The 21,156-nt window shown below is 41.6% G+C and overlaps 2 protein-coding genes across 11 annotated transcripts in view; one reads left to right on the top strand and one right to left on the bottom strand.

Annotated features, from left to right (window-relative positions):
- Positions 1-3,651: 3,651 nt before the first annotated feature.
- On the bottom strand, positions 3,652-6,240 carry ccdc177 (coiled-coil domain containing 177; the record flags this gene model as incomplete). Its single annotated transcript, XM_080042464.1, has 1 exon — positions 3,652-6,240. One exon carries the CDS (start codon positions 6,238-6,240, stop codon positions 3,652-3,654), a length of 2,589 nt encoding a protein of 862 aa, XP_079898590.1.
- A 10,730-nt stretch (positions 6,241-16,970) lies between these two features.
- Positions 16,971-21,156, top strand: part of smoc1 (SPARC related modular calcium binding 1) — a 54,809-nt gene continuing 50,623 nt past the window's right edge. For all 10 annotated transcript variants that reach the window (XM_080042316.1, XM_080042324.1, XM_080042323.1 and 7 more), the window contains exon 1: positions 16,971-17,346. In XM_080042316.1, the coding sequence (XP_079898442.1) occupies positions 17,245-17,346 (102 nt within the window). In that variant the 5' untranslated portion in view covers positions 16,971-17,244. The remainder of the gene's footprint in view (positions 17,347-21,156) is intronic.

Genomic DNA, 21,156 nt, shown 5'->3' with positions numbered 1-21,156 from the left:
TGTAATTACTGATGCTGGATTCTGACGTTCAAATTGATGTAAAAAAATGAAAGCAGACAATCTGCTTAGACGGATGTTTAAATGTAACACTAATATATATTGTAATCAGTAAGTTATATTTTATTTTCTATTTCTCAATGAACGCTCTTCACAGGAGCCACACCCTCCCTCTTTATTTATTTTCACTTTGCACTTTGTTTTCAACATTAAAAAGAACCGTCCACCTCTCGTCCTAAAGTTGATACTACATTCCAGGACTTCTTTATATTATGACTTTATGAGTGAAGCTGCACAAGAGTTGAAACAGCGGCAGAACTATTTAAACAATCACAGGAGGAAATTCAGTTGGGACCTCAAAGGGTCATGGTCCCCTGGAAAAGTTCCTTCAGTGGAAAAATTTATTAGTTCCTAAGTTTAGTTCCTGTAACTGTTTGGTAAAAAACGTGCAATAACAAAACCAAAAGATTAGATAAAGCCAAAGAGTATGAAGAAATATTAGGGCCACTGTAGGCTAAAAAAATATATATTTCCCAGATTGAAGTGGTCAGTTTATGAGAAAACAATCAATAAAATAGCACCACTGCTTGCTGTGTTTTAATCCTGCAGATGACCTGATAAGATGCAGTAATGTAACTTGACTATAACCTATGAGGTCACATGTCATAGATCATCACAAATCTGTTGGCATTGTGTGACTTGTTCATAAAGTGTTTTCAGAAGTTTCTAAAATGAATAACTTCTATAATAGATACAGTATGCAGACGAGGCAAATCCATCTTGTAAAATGTTTCTTTTTATTATTCTGGTTTTGATTGTGTCCTTAACTATAACAGAGGATTTTATGAAAACAGTGAATTCACAGATGTGTCTGATATTGACCATTTCATTATTGCTGCATCGGGGAAATCTGTCCTTGACGAAGCAACTCAATGTAATTCACTGCCGCAAGCATTTCATAATAATGTACAAATGATAATTTGACAGCGGATATGTAACAGAAAAAAAAGCCCACATGTCAGGGTAAGGTAAGAGGGGACAAATATTATGGACTGAACAACATGCCTTGATTCTAATAAAGCTGTGTTTGAACCTTGTACATGTCATTTTCATTTAATTACGCAGGTAAAAGGCTTTAGGCTCATTTTGGGTTCCTGTTCTCAGCAGAACAATACATGGCACTGATACTAGTTTAAAATGAATACAAATACTTGAAATGGATGTGTTTCTATCAGAGGAGAGACTGGTTTGAATCACTGTAGGAAGAGGATTGTAGGTCACATCTCTCCGGCACTCGTTTGTCATCAGGACCTACAGCCAATAACACCAGAGGGAAATAAATGTGAGTGTAAACAGTGGAGCACATTCCCTTGAGTAATACAGGAAGTTCTGCTCCTCAATTCAAGGATTCAACATTTTGTTTTTGTTTTTTGTCATATACGCCAATAATATGGGCAACTCCTGTATTTAGCTATCCAAAGTAGCATAAAAGCTTTTAATAGATGGTGAACACTGCCATGGAGTTGTCAGCACATAAAGATGGATTTAAGGTGAGACACTGCAGGTTAAATGAACCTATAATACAACATTTTATCGCCATTTTTTTTTCAGACATCATATACATAAGCGCCTATAAATCTGCAGTCTCATCCCTCAGACCTTACATCACTAACCCATGATTATCTGGTGGCAGCGGCGAGGCTCAGCTACTGCCATAAGCCCCTCAGTCCACTGCTGGTCTAAATCTGCGTTTTAAATTCATTCTGGTTTATATTTCAGTAGTGAGTGACTGTCTGAAATACACGGAGCAGTCTAGCATCCTATGCTATAGGATTTTCTGGGAGAATGTTTTAAAGGACTTTTCCCTGAATGCGTAAAGCGGAAAATGCTGCATAATTTCTCTACCTAACGCACAGATTTGAATAAAACTTGCTTTTCAAATAGCGAGAAACAGCCAGAATGAGCAGCCCCCTCGTATTCTCCCACACTAACTCTCTATGTTCAGTCATTTACCTTTCACTGATCAAAAGGGATTTCTATCGCTATGGCAACGGCTAGATCCGATGGAGAAATCCCATGTGTATTTCCTTTTTTTATTTTTCAAATCTCAGAGATTGTAGGATTAACGCAGCCAGGGGCATTTTAAAGCTGGTTGTGGGCTTGCGTGTCAGATAATGATCAGATGCATTTTTTTCTCTATGTACTCTCTGTGTGTCAAGTTAGGGTCATTGATGAAGGCTTGTTGTGTTGTTGTATTTTTTAAGTGTTCGTAATAAGTTTACATGTGTGGTTTTGGGCCTGAAGTCCTTTCTTTACTAATCAAATCATACCGGTTGCTTTTGACACCCAACCGATAATATTTTTTACAATGTAGTCTGTGATGAATAGCACATTATGTTTTATCTGAGTATTTATTATAGTCAAAATAATCCATACTTTATGCTTTGTTACTCAAAATCAGGCCTGCATGCCATTAATAGCAAACAGAGGTTCAAAACTAGGAAATAACTTTAATTGGTTAAAAGATATTTTACAACATTATGTTATAATATATTAGAATGTTTTTATAATCAGCTATGGGTTGGTCATTTCCGATCGGTAACACAAAAGTATTTAATGAAATGAACACAACAGGAGGGTTAAAGCTATAGTGCGTAACTTCTGTCGCCCCCAAGAGGAATTCTGAGCAATTACAACAACACTGTCGGCCCATATATCTGTGGCAAGTGCTGAAAGGCTAAAGTAGCAAACAGAAGGCATTGCATAACATGTAAAAGCAATAAAGACTCGTACCTGTTGACCTTGTCTGGGTCACCAGGCGGCTGAGCTGGGAGCCAATTGGAGTCGATAGGTGTGTGTGTGGCCGTCTCTCTGAGCACTTTACTGTTTACTGTAATCTGACATGAGGACGAGAGACAGAGGGAGTCCTTGCTGAAGGGAAGATGAAGGAGTTAAGAATATCTCTTCTGCTGCTGCATGGCTCAGTGTCCTCTGATGCTTTATCAGCACACGGCCTCTTGTGCTGCATTGTCAGCGCTTAGGTAAAGACAAGGGCTTTATCCCCATGCTATATCTAGCTGCGTCACAGCACGTACGCACAAAATAATCCCTTTCGTTTGCTTTGGGGGGCCTAGGAACATTTGCGCTTACATTTCTCCCTTATAGTAGGCCTAGTGCTCCCTTTAAAAGCCTCTGCAGTTGTCATGGAGTTGTTGTGCTTCCTGGTAAACAATGGACTCTTTTCATTCCCTCACACAGCTTTCAGTCCAGTAGCTGAGACACTCGGAACAGAGGGCAAAGAGACAGAGAGAGGAGGGGTTGTGTCGCCGCACAAGGCAGCTCTCTCTACACTCTTCTAACATGAAGTCTACTATATGTCCAATACAGGCTTTACTGTTCATTTAGGCTGGTCTGATAGAGTTTGTGTTCTCGTTACATCCATGATAAAAATTGGTTTGGTTTGACAAGGTCTATTAAAAAAAGAAAGATTTGATTAAAAATTAAAAAAAATATTAACCAGCTGATGGGCGGAGATATGTAAGAAGGAAAAAAACACTAAGGGTCTTAATGGGAATAAAAGGTAAAGCTGTTTTGTGCCAGGATGAAGGCAAGATCCAAGCATGTGACCACACCTCCAAGACGAAGGCCATGGCTTTATTTCTCATCCATCAGGTTGGCTGAAAGCTGAGCTTCCAGGGCCATTTTATCAAACGTACGCATGTTGGTCTCCTCGCGCACTTTGTCACGCACATGGAAGGATGCGCGGGCCACGGAACGCGCGCTCTCCAGCACGGCACGCTTCTCCTTGAAGATCTGCTCGCTCTTCTCCAGCTTTCTCTCGATGGACTGCAGCAGCTCCATGCGTCGCTGCTTCTCCTCTTCCTCCACTCGCTGCCTGTTGACCCTCTGCAGTTTCTCTTTCTCCTGCCGGCTCTGTACGGCCCTCTGAGCCTTTTCTTTAGCCCTCTCCTCGGCTACTAGCGCCGCCTGCTGGGCTCGTTTCTCAGCCTCTTTCACGCGAGCTTCTAGAATTTGCTGCTGTTGTTTCTCCCTCTTCTCCGCCGCTTGACGAGCCTTCTGAATCTGTTTTTCTTCACGCTTGGCTTTCTCTTTCAGCTCTTGCCCGCGTCGCTCCACGATCTGTTCATAGTTCTCCAGGGAGCGACTGAGCTTCTCGTCCGCCGCCCTCCTGGCCTCCTCTCGCTCCTCTTGCTCTCTGCGGGCGATCTCTTGAATCAAAGCCGCGTGGCGTCTCTTTTCGGCCTTGTTCAACCCCATTCTATCTGCCTGGGTCTGGTGCTCCTTCTCTTGCTTCTTAAGATCTGCCATAGTAAGTTTCTCCTTGAGTAGTAGCCTCTCCTGTTCCAACATGGCCGCCCTTTCCTCCTCCAAGGCCTTCAGATTCTGCTCCTGAAGAGATTTCTTATGCTTCTCCTCTCTTGCCGCCTGTTGAAACTTCAGTAGACGACCACGTCCTTGTTGCTCGGCGAGCTCCCTCCATCTCTCCTCGTTCTCTTCTACTTGCCGCATTTTTGCAGCCGTTGATAATCGTTCCTGCTGGCTCAATCTTCGCTGACGTTTGGACACTTGCGTTTGCCAAACCCTCTGGCACTGAAGAACTGCTCGTTGCTTCTCTCTATCTTCTTGCTCTCGTCGAAGCTCGTCCATCCTGCGTTCGCTGTCCCACTGCAAATGAGCTACGTAGCGGGTTTGGCTCATGATATCTTCTTCCTGGTACCTTGCTAGCATTAGCGCTGCTATCTTGCGGTCTCGCTCGGATACAGCCTTAAGGCCCCTACGCTTTACTTCCCTGACTATGCGCTCTACCTTCTGCGTGGTTTGAAGGGAGTGACTCAAGTCGCCAAGGCTGAGGCTACGGCCCATCAGCGAGTTGAAGGTTGCCATGGTGCGGGCGCGAGGGCTGCTGGAGGCCTTGGCCCAGTGCTCGCGTGGACCGTCCCAACTGTAGGAAGAGGAAGCGCCGGATTCCGATGAGGTGCAAGTGGTGGTGGTAATTGTTGTGTTGGACGTAGAAGAGCAGACTTGATCCATCCTACGTTGTAAGGACTCTAGAGAATGGCTTTTTCCGCGCACTTTGGAGTGAAGATGTCCATTGTGCTGAGAGAAGGGTGCTCCTCCCTTTGTGACGCCGTTCAGAGGGGTCCCGGGGCTATGAACAGGAGCTTTCGAGACTGATGATGGAGTTAATGTAGAGTTGGCTCGGGGGAAGGACGGTGGGGGTTTGGGTGTTGATCTGGGGAACGTGTTTGAAGATTTACCGCCTGAAGACTTCCTGACTACGGGTGGAGGGCCCGATGAAAGCGGACGTGCGGGTTTCCCTTGCTCAGATGATGAGGACGAATGATTCTTGGCAGATCTTTGAAAACTACTCTTTGAGGATGGTGTGGAAGCTGTGGAACCATTTTTTGAGGTGTGAGTAGATCCTGGATTGGCAAATTTAGGGGAGGTGGTTAAACTAGAGGCGGGGGCTTTAGGTAAAAGAGCTGTGCCTGTTTTAGAAATAGAACCTGATGCTGCAGCCCTAGCGGATGCTCCAAAGTCAGGAGCTGAGCTGGACGAGGTCACCGAGCCAGATTTAGGCGACTGAGATGAGCCAGAAGGGGTTTTGTGCTGCTGCTCCACTGAGGACGATGACGCACCGTTGCTGGTGTTATTTACTGTGGCCTGCAGAATCCTCCTTTTCTCCTCTCTGATGATCCTCTCTCTCTCCTCCTTGCACTGTCTTAGCTTGGCGTGCCTGTCCCGTTCGTAGACTTCAAATAGCCCAGTCGCTACACGCATGGAGCGTCCGGGGGCCTCCCGTGCAAAGTCAGACAGCGGGCGCTGCAGGAGCTCCACAGGTTTGACCCCGCATCGAGCGCATGCCTCCAGAGAATGGGGGCTAGTTAGCACGTAGCGGCTGCCCTCCGCCACCGGCGAGTCAAAGTTGTTCAGGTCCAGGTGCAGTTTGGGTGAGGGTGCTCGCTCAGTGGGGGTCTGTGGTTGCGGAGGTGGTTGCTCTCCTTTAGAGGAGGTGGGGTCTGGGGATGCAGCAGTATGGCAAGGGCTCGGCTCAAGACTTCCGGTGGGCGGGGTTTCAAAACCGGTGTCCCCATCGTCTTCCGTTGCCGTGCCATCGGCTTGATCCGGAAGTCTAGGGGTTTCATTGGTCACAGCTGGTGTGTTGAGCTGTGGTGGAGCTTTGCACTTGTTCTGCTCCTCAGCCTCCGAGGGGTCCACCATTGTTGGCTAATACTGCAGGCAGACAAGAGGGAGTAGGTGGGGGTGTATGAGACATGAGGTGATATGGATAAAATAGTAGTAAGAGTTTTCAATTAGAGGATTAGGCTACATCATTGAGTCCAAAGCTTAAGAGATGCAGTCAGTGGGGGGAGGGTCATTTAACGCACTCAGGTTCAAAGATGCATCTATGCATGCATGCATGAGCACATATTCATCATGCACCGATTTGATTCCAGATGGGACATTTTAGCCTTCAGGGAAGTGACATAACACATGAAAAAAAACACCACCACCGTCCTTGAATAGAGAGTCTATTTTTGGCAGAGTTACTAGGCTGAAAGAATTTGATTACTCGCAATATCTTTCAACTCACACAATCAAACTACAAATAGCTTTGAAGCCATACCAGGACGTGCCACATTTATTATTAACCAGTTTGCAGTTTGTAGTAAAAGCTTAATATAAAATCTGCTCTAGTAAACAAGCAGCTCTGTGCCCTACCATCATGGACTCACACACCTCAAATAGTGTAGGCCTTGACTTTTTAGCAGCCTTAGAAATATCTGCACTTTCACATTTAAAACCAATCAGGGTCAACATTGTGTACAGATTGGAATAAATTAGATCAAACACAATTAAGATATGTGGCTGTTTTTTGTTATAATAAAATATTTACTGTATTTATTTACTGCTTGTTCGTCTTGTGCATTGGTTATTTTTCATGCGGAGAATCACCACACAAGCAATCCACTCACCTGCCAGTTTGCAAAACGTTTTCTGAACCGGTGCTTTGTTCCCCTTCTATCCGTGCAGTGCGCCTGATTCCCCGCATAATATCAGGTTTCAGTGAGAGAGGCTTCGGCCGTCGACACAGCAGCAATGGAGCATCATCATCACATCGTCGCAACCTCCAGCGAAACGACAGACACAGACGGCGCCTCTCAGAGTCAGCTCCAATCAAAATGAAATATACACCAAAAAACGTCCTAGAAGTCCAATTTTACTATTTGCACTCACGAAAACAATCTCCTATACAGATTTGTCTCTCTTCCTCCCCCAGTAGACAGCCTCCCGTAAACATCCGAGGTCTCCACCTGCTATCTATCCAGCAGCATCCCTCCCTCCTCCGTCTCAGCCTCCTTAGCTCCGCCCGCCCGTGGCAATTATGCTCAAAATACTGGCTGCCCGGTGCGATGAACCAAGTGCCCGCACACTCGAATTGCAAGCTTTCTTTATATGTCCATGCTTTCAACACCTAAAACGCTGGCCTAATGTGTTAGCCTTGAGGGAAGTTCCTCCTATGGATTTTTTCCTTCTAAATCAGACATGTCTGTAGGTCTGTAAGTGCTGTCATAATAATGTTCACTTTCTTAAAGTATTAACTGCTTTATAATTTGTTCTGCATGGAAGGCGTTAAAACAGCAATAACAAAAGTTAAACATGATGGAAGGGGAATCAATTTAAATATAGACGTTTGTTTATTCGCTTTTAAATGTTTTATAATGTGTTTTATGTATTCTAATCTTGCCCATGTAAAGCACTTTGAGTGGCCTTGTGTCTGAATTGTGCTATATAAATAAACTTGCCTTGCCTTGCCTAATCTGTGCACTGTGTGCACAGTGCAGACGTGAAACAGCTGACACCAGCCACCATGCTGCTTTGGGCGTGACGAAAAGTATTGTAATTACCAAAGAATGCCACTAGAGGACACTGTGATATAATAGATTTAATAGTATCAGCATCATTAGAGCTGTATGTCTACATCGAGGCTATAAACGAGGTCATAATACAGTTTACTATTTACATTGTTTTTTACATGACATTCAAAAAAGCAAAAGACCATGTACAAACCTATTGATGATTGATAGCCTATACATGTTTGATTTGTTGCCTACTTCACAAAACAATTGTTAAACCTGGACAGTAGTAAACATGTACTTCTAAATAATGTGTGTGAGTTTGGATTTATGAGTTAAATACGAACTAAACGTTTAAAGTAGCCATTACTGTTATTTTAACTGGTTTTCAAATCGGCACAGCATGCGTCGTGTTTGCATGTGTTCTGCATGATAGGCCTTTTTCACGGGAGACATCTTGACAAGTCACAGGTGTAAGTAATAAAATTAAAGATGGCTGAACTCCATTTAGCTGCTTCAGTTTCAGGGTGCTGCTAGTGTGTTGTATTTTGTATTCTGGGATTTGAAAAGAACTGAGCCATAATCAATGAAGATTTTGGCTCAGAAGATATAATGGTAACACTTAGCTTTGAGTCCTCTACTTAGCATTTATAAGCAGAACATAAAGGTTAAGTACATGCTTTTAACACTCTATAATGTAGTTGCAAGCAAATTTGTGTTCATTTTATTCACAGTATTGGTCAACAGTTATAACTTCACCAGGGAATATATTTAAAGTATTACAATCATGTTCAATTGAATTGTTTTGTTAAAAAAAAACCTGTATAACTACATTATAGTGTTTTATAAAACATTCATTTAATCTGGCACAAATGGAGTTTTAAAATCTAAATGTCTCAGTCAAAAAATGTATTGGATTATAAAAAAAAGATTTGACAGAATTTAGAGTTAGGAAGCTTCCACAGGCCACCAGTCCATCACTGGCAGTGGAAAAGATGATGAAGTATTTAGTGAAAATGGAGATTGGGAAAGCTGCTGTAACAACCTCATAGTTATCTGATCCAAATGGAGATGGCAGGAGATTTTGTTTGATGTGAACTGTCATTTGGCAACAGAGCTGGAAGAGTTGATGTCTGATGTCTTTTTCTACATTTTAAACTTTATTTAATCATGTATTCTCTTTCAGATGAAGACACCTGGAGACTACATAACTGTAAATATGTATTACGAGAAAAGGAGCAAAGCTTATGAGCTAGTTCAGGCAGCCAAGTCATGTTGCTACATACATGCAACCACTAACCAAACACATTCTCCCAGTTTGGTGGTCTTAAGCTGCGAGATTTCACTTCTCGTCTGCCTTGTCTTTTTTGTTGCTTTTACATCATTACTGGGAAGATATTGAATCATCACTAGTCAATATTGAATGTAAATACTGTACATATGGGTAGCCCTTAGACGCCAAACTATATTTTGCTCAATGAAACATTTGAATTGTGAGTTGCCTGGCTGAACAATAGCTGATGTTTTGTTTGTAGATGTACTTCTTGTACCTTTGCCACAAAGATTAGTAGTTTATATTGGCTGGTACATACTGTATTCATCCCATACATCAAGTGCTACCAAAAATATTGTAATACTACTCTCACTAATACTGCTGCTGTAACATCAACAACAGCGAATATTTCTTGCACAATATTTACTTTTACGATATGATACAAGTCCGACACAATATTACTTTACTGTCAGAGCAAGTCTGAAATTTGTCTTGCATCGTAGCAGCTCCATTAACAATATCACAAGAAAGTCAAGAATGAAGACAAGACTCAAAAATACCCACATTCAACAACAGAAGGCACCATTTAAAGCCAATCAGCGTGCATTTGATCTAGGATAAAGCACGATATTAAGTTTGTGTATTGACTGGTGCACAAAAGAGTGCTTCAGTCTTACATTATTACATTTTGGAACCCTATAGCTCCAGTTTGAGGGTAATAAATTGTACGCTGAGTTCACAAAGTGGTTGGAGTCAGAGGAAATGTTGTTGGCCATCCTTTCCATGTTTTTATGGTTGAATGATTCTTCTACTATTGCTGCAGCTATTATTAGTAGCAGCATACAGTTATTGTTCCCCACACACCACTACTACATGACTAAAAGTAGTGAATTTACTTTATTAGGACACATTAGTCTGGTTTTGTCCAGTCAGAGCGGTTGAATCAGGATTAGATAACTGTGGGTGAAAAAAAAAATCATGGTGCCGATGACCCACTAAACTCCTGACCCGGTGTGGGGAACAGTGCGAGTTTAATTGGCCCCGCCCGCGAGCCGTATCAGGAGGACAGCGGGTAACGAGTGACAACAGGGAACGTGCTGGCTGGCTTGTTAACCGGGGGCATGGGGGTCTGGGAGGGGGTTCAAAGGGGAGCAGGGGCATGGTGTGGTTGCAACACAGTTCAATGCTCGGCAGAATTTGAGTGTTTTTGTTTTTGGTACGGTAGGGCATGCTCCCCACAACACCAAAGCTGGACTTTTGGGGTTCATCGAGAGGTGAGCCGCTCTGTGCAGTCATGGAGACCACTGCTATGCCCAGCTGGTGGCAAGGGCCTGGAGACAGCTCCCTTATATACTGGGTCTGTAGCTGGAAACAACTAGCTTCAGTTATAATAATGTATGTAGTAATGTATATAGTAATGTATTTATATGTGTATCTGAGATTAAAAATGGTAATATGATGATGGAGAAGCAAAGTAACCTTTGATTTAGTACCGTTTAGAAAATACTGGCAGTTCCAATCTGTCTGCCGTAAATCGTTCTCAGGGAATCGACCCAAGCACAAATAATAACTCAATGAAAATATTGTTATTTTTGCTGATGGTCTCGTCTGCTGTTAGAAATAATTTATAATCAACAGACAAAAATTTGACTGTTTCATAAACATTAAAAAGTTATTCGTAGTCTCTTCAATAAATATTCATCAAATAAATAATTCAATACATTTGTTTGGCTCCTTTGCTCCAAATAATATTGGGCTACTTTCTTGTTAGTTAATATTATAATAATGATATTGTGTATAAGCGTATTTGCTACATTAGCTAAGAAACAGAGAAACTTTACATTGCTTGATTAAATAAGTATGTCTGTTAATGCACAGTGATTGCACAGTGATTGCGATCATGTACAAACTGATCTTCTTATTTGGAAAATATGAACGAGTACAGGGAGATCTAGCAGCAAATGATTGATTGAGAAGTCTTGGCTGAGAGGCACAAAGTGAAGGCACTATCAGCTCAGTGAAAGAAACCTATTTTCACACATAGGCCTTTGAGATTACAGACAGAAACACAGTGAGAAACCACTTGTGGCTACACGATTCAGCAGCTTCAGCTGAAAATGAATTCAGCCGTTACGTTTCCCTTCAGGAGGCTGATCTGACTCTCCGCTCTGCACGTGTGTTGAACTTTTGACAAGTTGGGATAAAGACATGGCAAACTCTTTCACAGCCCCCAAAGTAAAGAGGATACAGTCCGTCTCAGTACATTTCCACCTCTCCAGAGGGCTACTGATTTTCCACATTAATATATTTTACTACTATTGTAGTGGATGGTGCCAAGAGGCAATGTAGGGGAGTTTTGCTGACAGTGGAACATTTTAAGTGAGTTTATAATGTTATTCAGAAAAAGTGCTGTGAAGCATGTGTGATGTTACATAAAATAATTCTTTACTGTTGTTCTTGCCAAAGGTTTCTGCTATCCAGACGTGGCTTTTTGCCTTTAAGATATTGGACACTTTTAATATGTGAGTATTTATGTCGGACTTAACCTCAGCAGTCGCTGGAAGATAATTGTTGATTTCATTTATTTATGTAAGATATCTTTCATTTTCATTAAATATCATTTGTTTTTATGTCTTTCACTGTATTTCTTCATGTATTTAAATTTGAGCATTTTCAACTGACCCACTGAACACTTGATAACAATGAATTGGAAATGCACCACTTAAAAAAAATGTATTGCCAATGATGACTTCAACCAAATTATACAATTCTTTTTAGCAAATGAAGGATGTGTTAAATACATAAAACACACATCTAACCCTAATAATTAATTTATGCAATTCAAAACTGAATGAAAGAATGAGTGACAGTACAAACGGAGAGACCAGATTGTGAGAATGTTAGAAGTACTACATAAGCACTTGAATGTAAGTGAACAGTGCTGCAGTACTTCAGGCTGATGTTCTCAGCAACAACAATCCCGTCTTTTCACTCGCTCCGCGCGGTACACTCGCTGCCCCGCTGTAACTCTCCGGTCCTGTGAAGACTGAGACCTTTCGTTGCCCCCAGTTCACATTTCCAGCTTTGGTTTGCCAACAGAAAGGGACACGTTCTCTGGACACTTTCAACGACTCCCCCTTCTGACCCAATGCTTTCCCCAGCCACTAACCCCCCGCACCCTAGATACACACACACACACACACACACACACACACACACACACACACACACACACACACACACACACACACACACACACACACACACACACACACAACCTCTGCTCTGTCTTCTGTGGGACGGTACAGGTGTCCCACCATGCGGGTGTTGGAATAGTCCCCCTCCTCATTGGAAGGGGGAAAGGTCCCAGAGACAGAGCTGTTAATTCAATCAGTAGAGTGCTATGCTCAATTAGGCATCCATAAGGGCCCTAGATGGGTCCAGGGGGCCGGTACAGGGCAGGCCGCCCAGTCCCCACCATGAGGTATTAATTGTGGATGACAGTGTGTAAACAGTGGGGTGAATAGACGGCGCAGGTGCGGGACACCCCAGTCCAGACTCAATAACCCTTTTCACACCCTCGCTCGGCTCTCCTGTTGCCACTTTCTCTTTGATTCTCTCACTATGTTAAACTCCCTCAGATCTTTGATTAATGTCACAGATAATTCGGCTTTGTGGGCTTATTTATTTGTTGCTCCTGCATCAGCTTCAGTGTGTGTGTATGTGTGTGTGTGTGTTTATGTGTGAGAGTGTGTTTGAAGAGGGTAATAAGAGGCCAGGCCGTGCTGTCCAGGACTGTCGGCCAGCCAAGGGCCATACACTGCTTCTGAGGAGCGAGTGAAAATTGTGGCCAGTAAATGTAAAATATGTGGAATTTATGAAATGAAACCCAGATGAGACTTTAAAAAGAAGCGGGCTTTCTATCTGACTTCCACATTTACTTTTTGGTTCAGCACACAGCCCAGCCCCCGTCCCTCTATCTGTCCTTCATTCAGTGCTGTAATTGTGTTTGGACATGTTTGATAAATACTTTCGTTTCCAGAGCATCAAAAACATAATCAGACTGTTAAAATAAAACTAGTAAAAGTTAAAGGTCTGCGTTTTAACTTGGGAGTCAACATCAGCTAAATGTACTTTAAAGTACCTCACTCAAAAGTACTCATCATGCAGAGGTGTTCCTTTTTTTCCAGTGTGTTTAAAAAATATATATATATATATTACTGGATCGTTGATACTAATAGATACAAAAACCTGTGAAAATTAAGCCATCAGCTCAATATCACAGCAGAAAAACTACTAGGCCTATATTTCATTTGGAAATGTAATGGGGGACAAAGTAGAAAGTTAAAGTAGAGTAGCAGGTCAAGTGTACTATTTTAACAACTTTCAATAGTGTAGAGATGTCAATTATTTCACAATTATCATATTTTATTAGATAATCATTGGTTTTGAATGTATATTATGTATTGATTAATACATCTGAAATAAAACTATTAACTACAACTTTCAAATAAACTAAATTATTTTTTATATTATATGTCAGTAAGACATTTGCCTCTGAAATATAAGGTAATGTAGGATAAGTATAAAGTAGTCAAAGTATTACGTTCCACATGGAAATAGAAATAAAGTCAAATAAAAAATGGTGGTGCAAATACCTCAAATTTGTAAGCTTAGTCCTTCCTGAAGACCTGGTTTCCCCCTGTTTACAAAGCACAGGAAAGAATATTTTAAAATTATTACATGGTTACAACTGATTTCAGATCTTAAAATGCACCAACAATGAGAAAACAATGGAAAAATGTAAGTCAGCTTTTATTTGGTAAATAATGTGTCTAATTTGGAATTTTACTTTGAGAAACTGAAAAGAAAAATGAACAACTAACTACTTATAACTACTTATAACCCAAAGCTCAGCGTGTCACATGTGAACTCTATGCGCCTACTTTTGGTATATGTGACATCACAGCTGAACATCTGTGCTACCCCCCTCCCTGCCCTCGTCAGATCTCTGGGTGGCCTCTGTCCTGCCCCGTCTGTTTCTCTGTCTACAGACACCTGCTAATTTTCGGCCGTATGTAGTTGGTGTAAAGCCGGCGGGGGGAGCGTCTTCTTTGGAAGCTGCGGTAATTGGGAAATACATTTCTTTTCAACATGGCCCATTCATTCCTTTATTGTTTTTGTTGTCAGAGGTTTTTCTTTCATGCTTGGCCAAATGTCAACAGAATTAAAGTGTCGGGCCGTGCTTTCCCTACAACAGCTTAGTTTGCACCCCAGAAAACCTGGTCTTCTTTGTTAAAAGGTGGAGGGTCGGAGTGAGAGGGAAGAGCAGATATAAACTGATCTCGTTAACATTCCAAGAGACACTCCTCTTCCTCACCTCCCACAGCATTTCTCCACTCACACTAGGACATGAGTGGACTGGCTGGCACAGTGTGTGTGTGTGTGTGTGTGTGTGTGTGTGTGTGTGTGTGTGTGTGTGTGTGTGTGTGTGTGTGTGTGTGTGTGTGTGTGTGTGTGTATGTGTGTGTGTGTGTGTGTGTGTGTGTGTGTGTCTGAACAACTATTTTTGTGAAAACCAATTGAAGTTTCAGACCTTAGGAGTGAGGACATTTTGGCCTGGTCTTTAGCTTCTCAGAACAAGGCCGGTTTGAGGGTTAACACTAGGTTTTAAGGTTCAGGTATGAATTAGGTTTAGGTTTGGGATAGTGTTAGGGTTGGGGTTATTTATTTTTGATGATTAGGGTTAGGGTATAGGGAACACATTATGTCAATGAAAGTCCTCACAAGTATAGCCGTATACTATACAGCTGTGTGCGTGTGTGTGTTTGCGTGCGTGCGTGTGTGTGTGTTTGAGGAAAAGCACCAGAGCGGGGCGCATCCCACCTCTCACAGATCTGATAATGATACTACACAGATGCTTTGCTGAGGCACTATGGTGGGCCAATAAACAAGAATCCAGATAAGTCACTCTCTCAAGTTCGTTTAGGCCTATATTTCTCTCCCTTTATGTCCAGTTCCTTTTTCTTCTCTTGCAACTGGACTGACCCTCTTCACAGAAATCTCTTCATCCTTTCTGAAAATAACCCCTAACTGAAACTGCCTGGTTCAAACACAAATCATTAATGCTGACCCTAATTGTGCCAATTCCAGGAGCTCTATAGCTCTAATTACAAGGCTCTTCGCTGAGCCACTCAAAAAGCCGCTGAACTGTCATAGGCAACAATTAAAAAATATCTATAGGGACAAAGACTGAGAGGAGGGGATTGGAGGGGGGTTACCCTGTGACCGGATGGCCCTTTTCAGCTCTTAAAAAGCCCAGTTTCTGCAGATTGAGGGGTTGCTGAACTGAAGCCGGACACCTGCACTCAACTCGCTCGCCCTCTTTGGTCTCTGCACCTTCTTTTTTATGTCTCTCTCAATGGGCCTCACAATTCACAATTTAACTTGAAAGGGAAGAGAAGAAGAAAGAGAAAGCGCAGAGTGCAAAAAGGACGTGGGAGCAAGAAGTTGAGAGTTTATAGGACGAATACAGTGTGGGACAATATTGAAATATAATGAGTGGCGAAGCATTGAGAAGTACTACAAAAGTAATGCAGAAAAACGCCCCCTTTAGGGTTAGGTTTTAATACTATTATATTATATTGCAGCCTACAAGTGGATTATTAATAATGATGTACTCATGATTATTACCAGTCTACTATTGTACTGTTTTGCATACTGTTCGTGAATTTAATCTATAAAACGGCATCATATTATGTAAAGTCATCATACATTTCACATGTCAAATCTTAATCTGTAATGTATCTGGCAACCAGAGCTGTTAAATTAACTTACTTAAAGTATTTCCCTCAAATATAAAGTAGAAAGTAACACACATTTGTGAATGTACTTAGCTAGATTCCACAACTGATTATTTTAATAAATTTACTTTTTTAGAGGATTGTATAGTTACTGTATGGTAACAATTTGTCAAAGTCCAGAGTTTTCTCTTATACAATGTATAACAGTGGACCCTTGTGTTGTAGTAATACATTAAAATAAAAAGCGTAGAAATATTTTATCTGCATACATTTTCATGTATGGTGTTATGCAGCCATCAAGCAGGAATGTATTACTATTGTTTATAAACGAACAAATCAAGAACTTCATTTAACCTACAGTATGTCTTGCAATTCGTTAAACAAGTGGGTAAACTGCAACCTGTAAAGGAACTTTTAATGAATGCACCCTTATGCCATTCTTCCCATCATTTTGTATTTTACTCTGACAATAATTAGGGATTAAGTAGCACACACAGCTGTTTTTGCCCAATCACTGAATCCACACACACACACGCGCACACACACACACACACACAGACACACACACACGCGCACACACACACGCACACACAAATCTACAAACACAGGCCGACCTCCTGCGGTGCTGGTGACAGCTATTGACTTTCCTCAATAGATGTTTTCCATTGTAACCCAAGTACACAGGCTAAATGTCACGGAGGCAGGATACTAGCCTACTATAGAGCATTATGTGTCTCTGAATGGTAAAGAGAACCTAAAATTTGACTTCAGAATGCTCGGCCATTGTAACTGATGATAATACACTGAGTGTCTGTGCAGCTGTCCCCTGATGGACCACAGCATTCTTTTCTCCTCCTCAAGAAGCTTCAGCTTCATCATCTCAGTGGGCGCGGCCTATAACGCCATCCCTCGCTCCTATTGGATAGCCCGTGTGTCGGTTAATGTATCCTTCGCCCTCCTTCGCTTTTAAATGAAGTTGCAATGGATACAAGACGCGACTCAACCTGTGGAAGCCGCGATGAACAGCTGATCGTCCCGCAGTGGATAAAACTATTCAAAATCTCCATGTTCACCGCCGAGTCATGATTGATCACCTATCGCGTGGCACTATGTGAATAGTTATTGGACAAGTAGACAAAGGAAAATAACTTTAAGTGCTTTTTTTCTTGGAGCGTTTTATTGTCGCTTTCTCACGCTATTGGGACTTGACTTGATCATCAGTGTGACAGACGGACACAGAGCCTATACCTGCCGCTCCCTCGCTCTGCTGCTGCTTCAACAACCATCAATTATGTTATTGTCAAGATTTCTTCTGTTCACCTTTACGCACTTGTTGGCTCCTCTGTTGCTATGTTACCTGCCTCAAGTCTCCGCACAGAAGCCTGGTTCACGGGTAAGTCAGTGCGTACCTGTGTGTCTGCTGGTTCACACTCTCCACCTTTTATACACGATAATATTTGGATCCATTGCGAGCACAGTGATGCGTAATTTATCTTTTACGCTTCAACTTCCACCAAAAATATACAATCCATCATGGTTTTTGGAAGGCATGATTTGTTGATTTTGTTGAAAAAATTACCTGGACTTCTTCAGGCAATCCTCAGGTGTTAAAAAGGAAATAGTCCTTTGCGAGTAACCACAAAAGTAGGCTAAAGAAACGCGTGGATTTGATATAAATAGTATTGCATATTGGATATGGAGTGCTTTAGTGTATTGTGGAATTCACGCGAGACTATTCGGAACAGCTTTTTGTCTAGACCAGGTGTAAAATGTAGGGTATGTCCTAGTCCCATGAAGGAGTCTTAAAAGGTTATCAAATATGTCAAATTCAAAGACTCTCCTTCAAGGACTTAAAGATAACATGTGGGAGTGAAACATAAAAGGAATCATAGAAACGCATTGCTCATATATTACTGATTATCTCGTGAAGTAAATAAATCCTGCTGCTTCAATAAGTAATGAATGGTAATATTTAATATGCAGCTTGTTCAGTTTTAAATGCTTTGAAACATTGTGTTGTTGTTTCCCTGAACCCACAAACTGTATCCAACTAACTTTAAAGGGCCCACATTGTATTTGTTTTCGTAAAAAAATTCCCTTTGCTATAAAAAGTCTTTATAGAAAAAACATTTTGGCTGTAATTTTGAGAAATTTTCATCAGCTCATATTGATGAATTGTCACCAGCGATAAAAACTCTAGCCCTGATCTTTGTCTAAACCCAGGTGGGCAACACTTTAACCTGTCAAAAAACAGCTTTTTTGATTGGAAAATACAACCTATTATCCTACTGTAGAAATTAAATGAATGGTATTCTGTTCAACCTGTTTCCTTCACCAAAGCAACGCTGCTCTTATCCTGTCTACTTTTCTAGGACAAATCTTTTTTTTTGTCACAGTTCTGATTGTCCATGTGTCTCTCTCACACACACACACACACACACACACACACACACACACACACACACACACACACACACACACACACACACACACACACACACACACACACACACACACACACACACACACACACAGCTTTATTTTTCCACTTCTAGCTTTTTCACGCAATACACCCTTGGCACTGTCCAGGCGGCGAGTTAAGTCAATGATGGGGAACTGTATTGTTTCAAAGATGCAGTGTAATATTTGTGGTCAGATCGCGAGGAGGTGGAGGGAGGGAAAATGTTAATACTCCCTCACATATTGGAGCTATTTCACAACATCTTTACCCCCCCCCCCCCTCTCTCTCTCTCCATACACAAGACACTGTGGGCAAGACTGCTCTTAAAATGTCACAGTGACTTTACACTCTGCGTAATTACTTCTATGTTACTTTAGAACCGTTCCCCTACTGGCCAAGTAATACAAAAAATAATCAAGTGGAGTGTTCTGGTTTTACTGTCAAACAAGTGAGTTTGGTGTTTGTTGTATTTAAATTGTGGTCGATCTGTGGTCAACCACACAGGGTAAAACAAGTGCTCGGAAAAATTAGGAAAATCAGAAGGAAGTTTATTTTATTGGACCTTGACGGACAGTCTATCTGAGCTGTGTGCTGTGGTGAAATTTTCCAAACTGCTGTTCCTCTTTCTTCCCGTTTAAGCTTTAGTTATTAGAGCATTTCGTGCTCCTCTTCAGCCCGAGAAACTCTATCACCCTCTGCCTTAGGAAACCCTTTAAAAACCACAATGGATTAACTCCAACATCCAGTGGTGATTTATTCAAAAACAACTTTTGGGCCCTCTAAAAGTTGACATTTCTTTTGTTGGTTTTCAGCAGGCTAGGAAATAAAACTGAGAATTTTGCTCCAAGGTTCAATGAACGATTGTAGCATCTTCATCAACTTTATCCCCATAAAAAATAACCACCTCATCCTCCCCCTGGCCTGGGTTTGGGCATCGAATAGGGAATCGTCACACTCGGGCCTGCTGCCCAAACCCCCACTCACTCACACCACAGTAGATACTTTTAACATTGCTCACCGCTGCTGTAATACCAGAATTCACACCCCCACTTTCCACGTTGATATCAGGGGCAAAAGCCTGAGCTAACTTGACTGCATAGCAACCGCTCCTTTCTCGTTTTCCCCGGAGGCTCCATGATGCAATAAGTGCACAAGTCCAACATTTCCCACAATTGGGGGAATACAAGTGATTGTGACACTAACAAAGCTTGGACGGTTTAAAAGTTTAGCACTGTGATTGTTGCCATTTGTGCATTTCAGATAAGTCTGCCTTTCACACTCTCTCCAATCGTTCTAGCTTTTGTATCGGCAAGAGATAATGTAGTGTTATCATGATTAAGGATGGTGATCACTCATTTTCCTATGATGATAGAGCAACAGAGTCTCTGCAGTAACTTCCAAGGCAAAATCACAGTCTTAATTATTTAATTTAAAGCCCCTGTAAACCCAAATCGTCAAAATCCTTCTAAGTATGTCATGTGGTGAGTTAGTTTCATGTAAGCATCTGAAAAGAGTTAGGCATATTTATCAATCCAAATAAAATTATTTAATTTGGATAAACTCTACAGAAATTCTGCTTAGATGAGGCGGGCTTTGCTCTGGTTCTTATGAAACGATTACGGCAGTTCAATGCCCGAATGTTCTATACAAACAATGACTGTTGCCATGGAAACCGTTGGAAAAGGCCAAGCCCACACAGTCCTGTCACAGGGTCTAGACAGTAAGAGGCTTTAATTAAAGGCAGTAACGATTGGCAGAAGGAGCACCTGCATGATCTCACTGAAAAATCATGCGTCTATGTGAAATTATGCATTTTATATAGTCTACAAGGATTAAAGTTCACGTGTAGCTGCAGATCGTAATGACCGCAACAATATATTTTGCTCCTTATACCAGGAATGATCTGTCTAATGAGGCAGGTGTTGGGCAGTGACTAAGAAATCTGTTTCCCAGGGGGCATTTGTTCGGAAATTAGGGCTAACAAATGAGGATGCCATCCAGTCTTACGCATCTATCCAAAACCCCCCCATTATCAAATCAACCTGTTAGTGCCATGCGGGGATGTGGTCAGCAGTTGACGTACAGTACATACTTTGGTGACAGCATCAGTGAGGACGCATTTACTCATTGAAAAACAATCCAAAACAGCCAGCAGGCTGCCATGACTTTTTATTGGTGTTTGGTGGATCACAGCCACATTGCAGGTGTGAGTGGTGTTCACGTGTTGATGAATGCATGCAACATTTGGGTGCAGGTGCCTGAGTGTGGTTGTCCTATGGTCAGCTGAGGTCAGGAATTGGAATACTTTTTTAAGCGAGAGGGAAAACTAATATAAAAACACACATTAAAAGGAATTCTGATATTTCAAAGGTCAAATTCACCACAAAAATTGCTATAATGATCCATACTTATTAGGGTTTGGTGTCAACGTTCAGTGATTTAATTGTTTTACTATTTTGCTCTCTGCTGAATTAAATACATTTTTTAGATACTCATATCAGTTATCTTTTCTCAATCACTTAAATAAAAAGAGGAAAAGCAACAAGTTAACCAATGCTATACCAAAGGGCATTTGGGGTAAAGTTAAGGGTTGTTGTTTTAAGTATTTGCCTACTGGACACTGGATATAAAAGTCTGGAGATTTAACATTTACATGAAATTGTTCAATGTTGATACTTTTAATCAAAAGCATCTCATAAAACAATAAATAAAGAAATGCAACAAATGGACGGAATCCTAACC

The sequence above is a fragment of the Ammodytes marinus genome, assembly GCF_949987685.1.
Source record: "Ammodytes marinus genome assembly, chromosome: 15".
NCBI classification, from domain to species: domain Eukaryota; kingdom Metazoa; phylum Chordata; class Actinopteri; order Uranoscopiformes; family Ammodytidae; genus Ammodytes; species Ammodytes marinus.
This window is presented reverse-complemented; position numbering and strand designations above follow the sequence as displayed.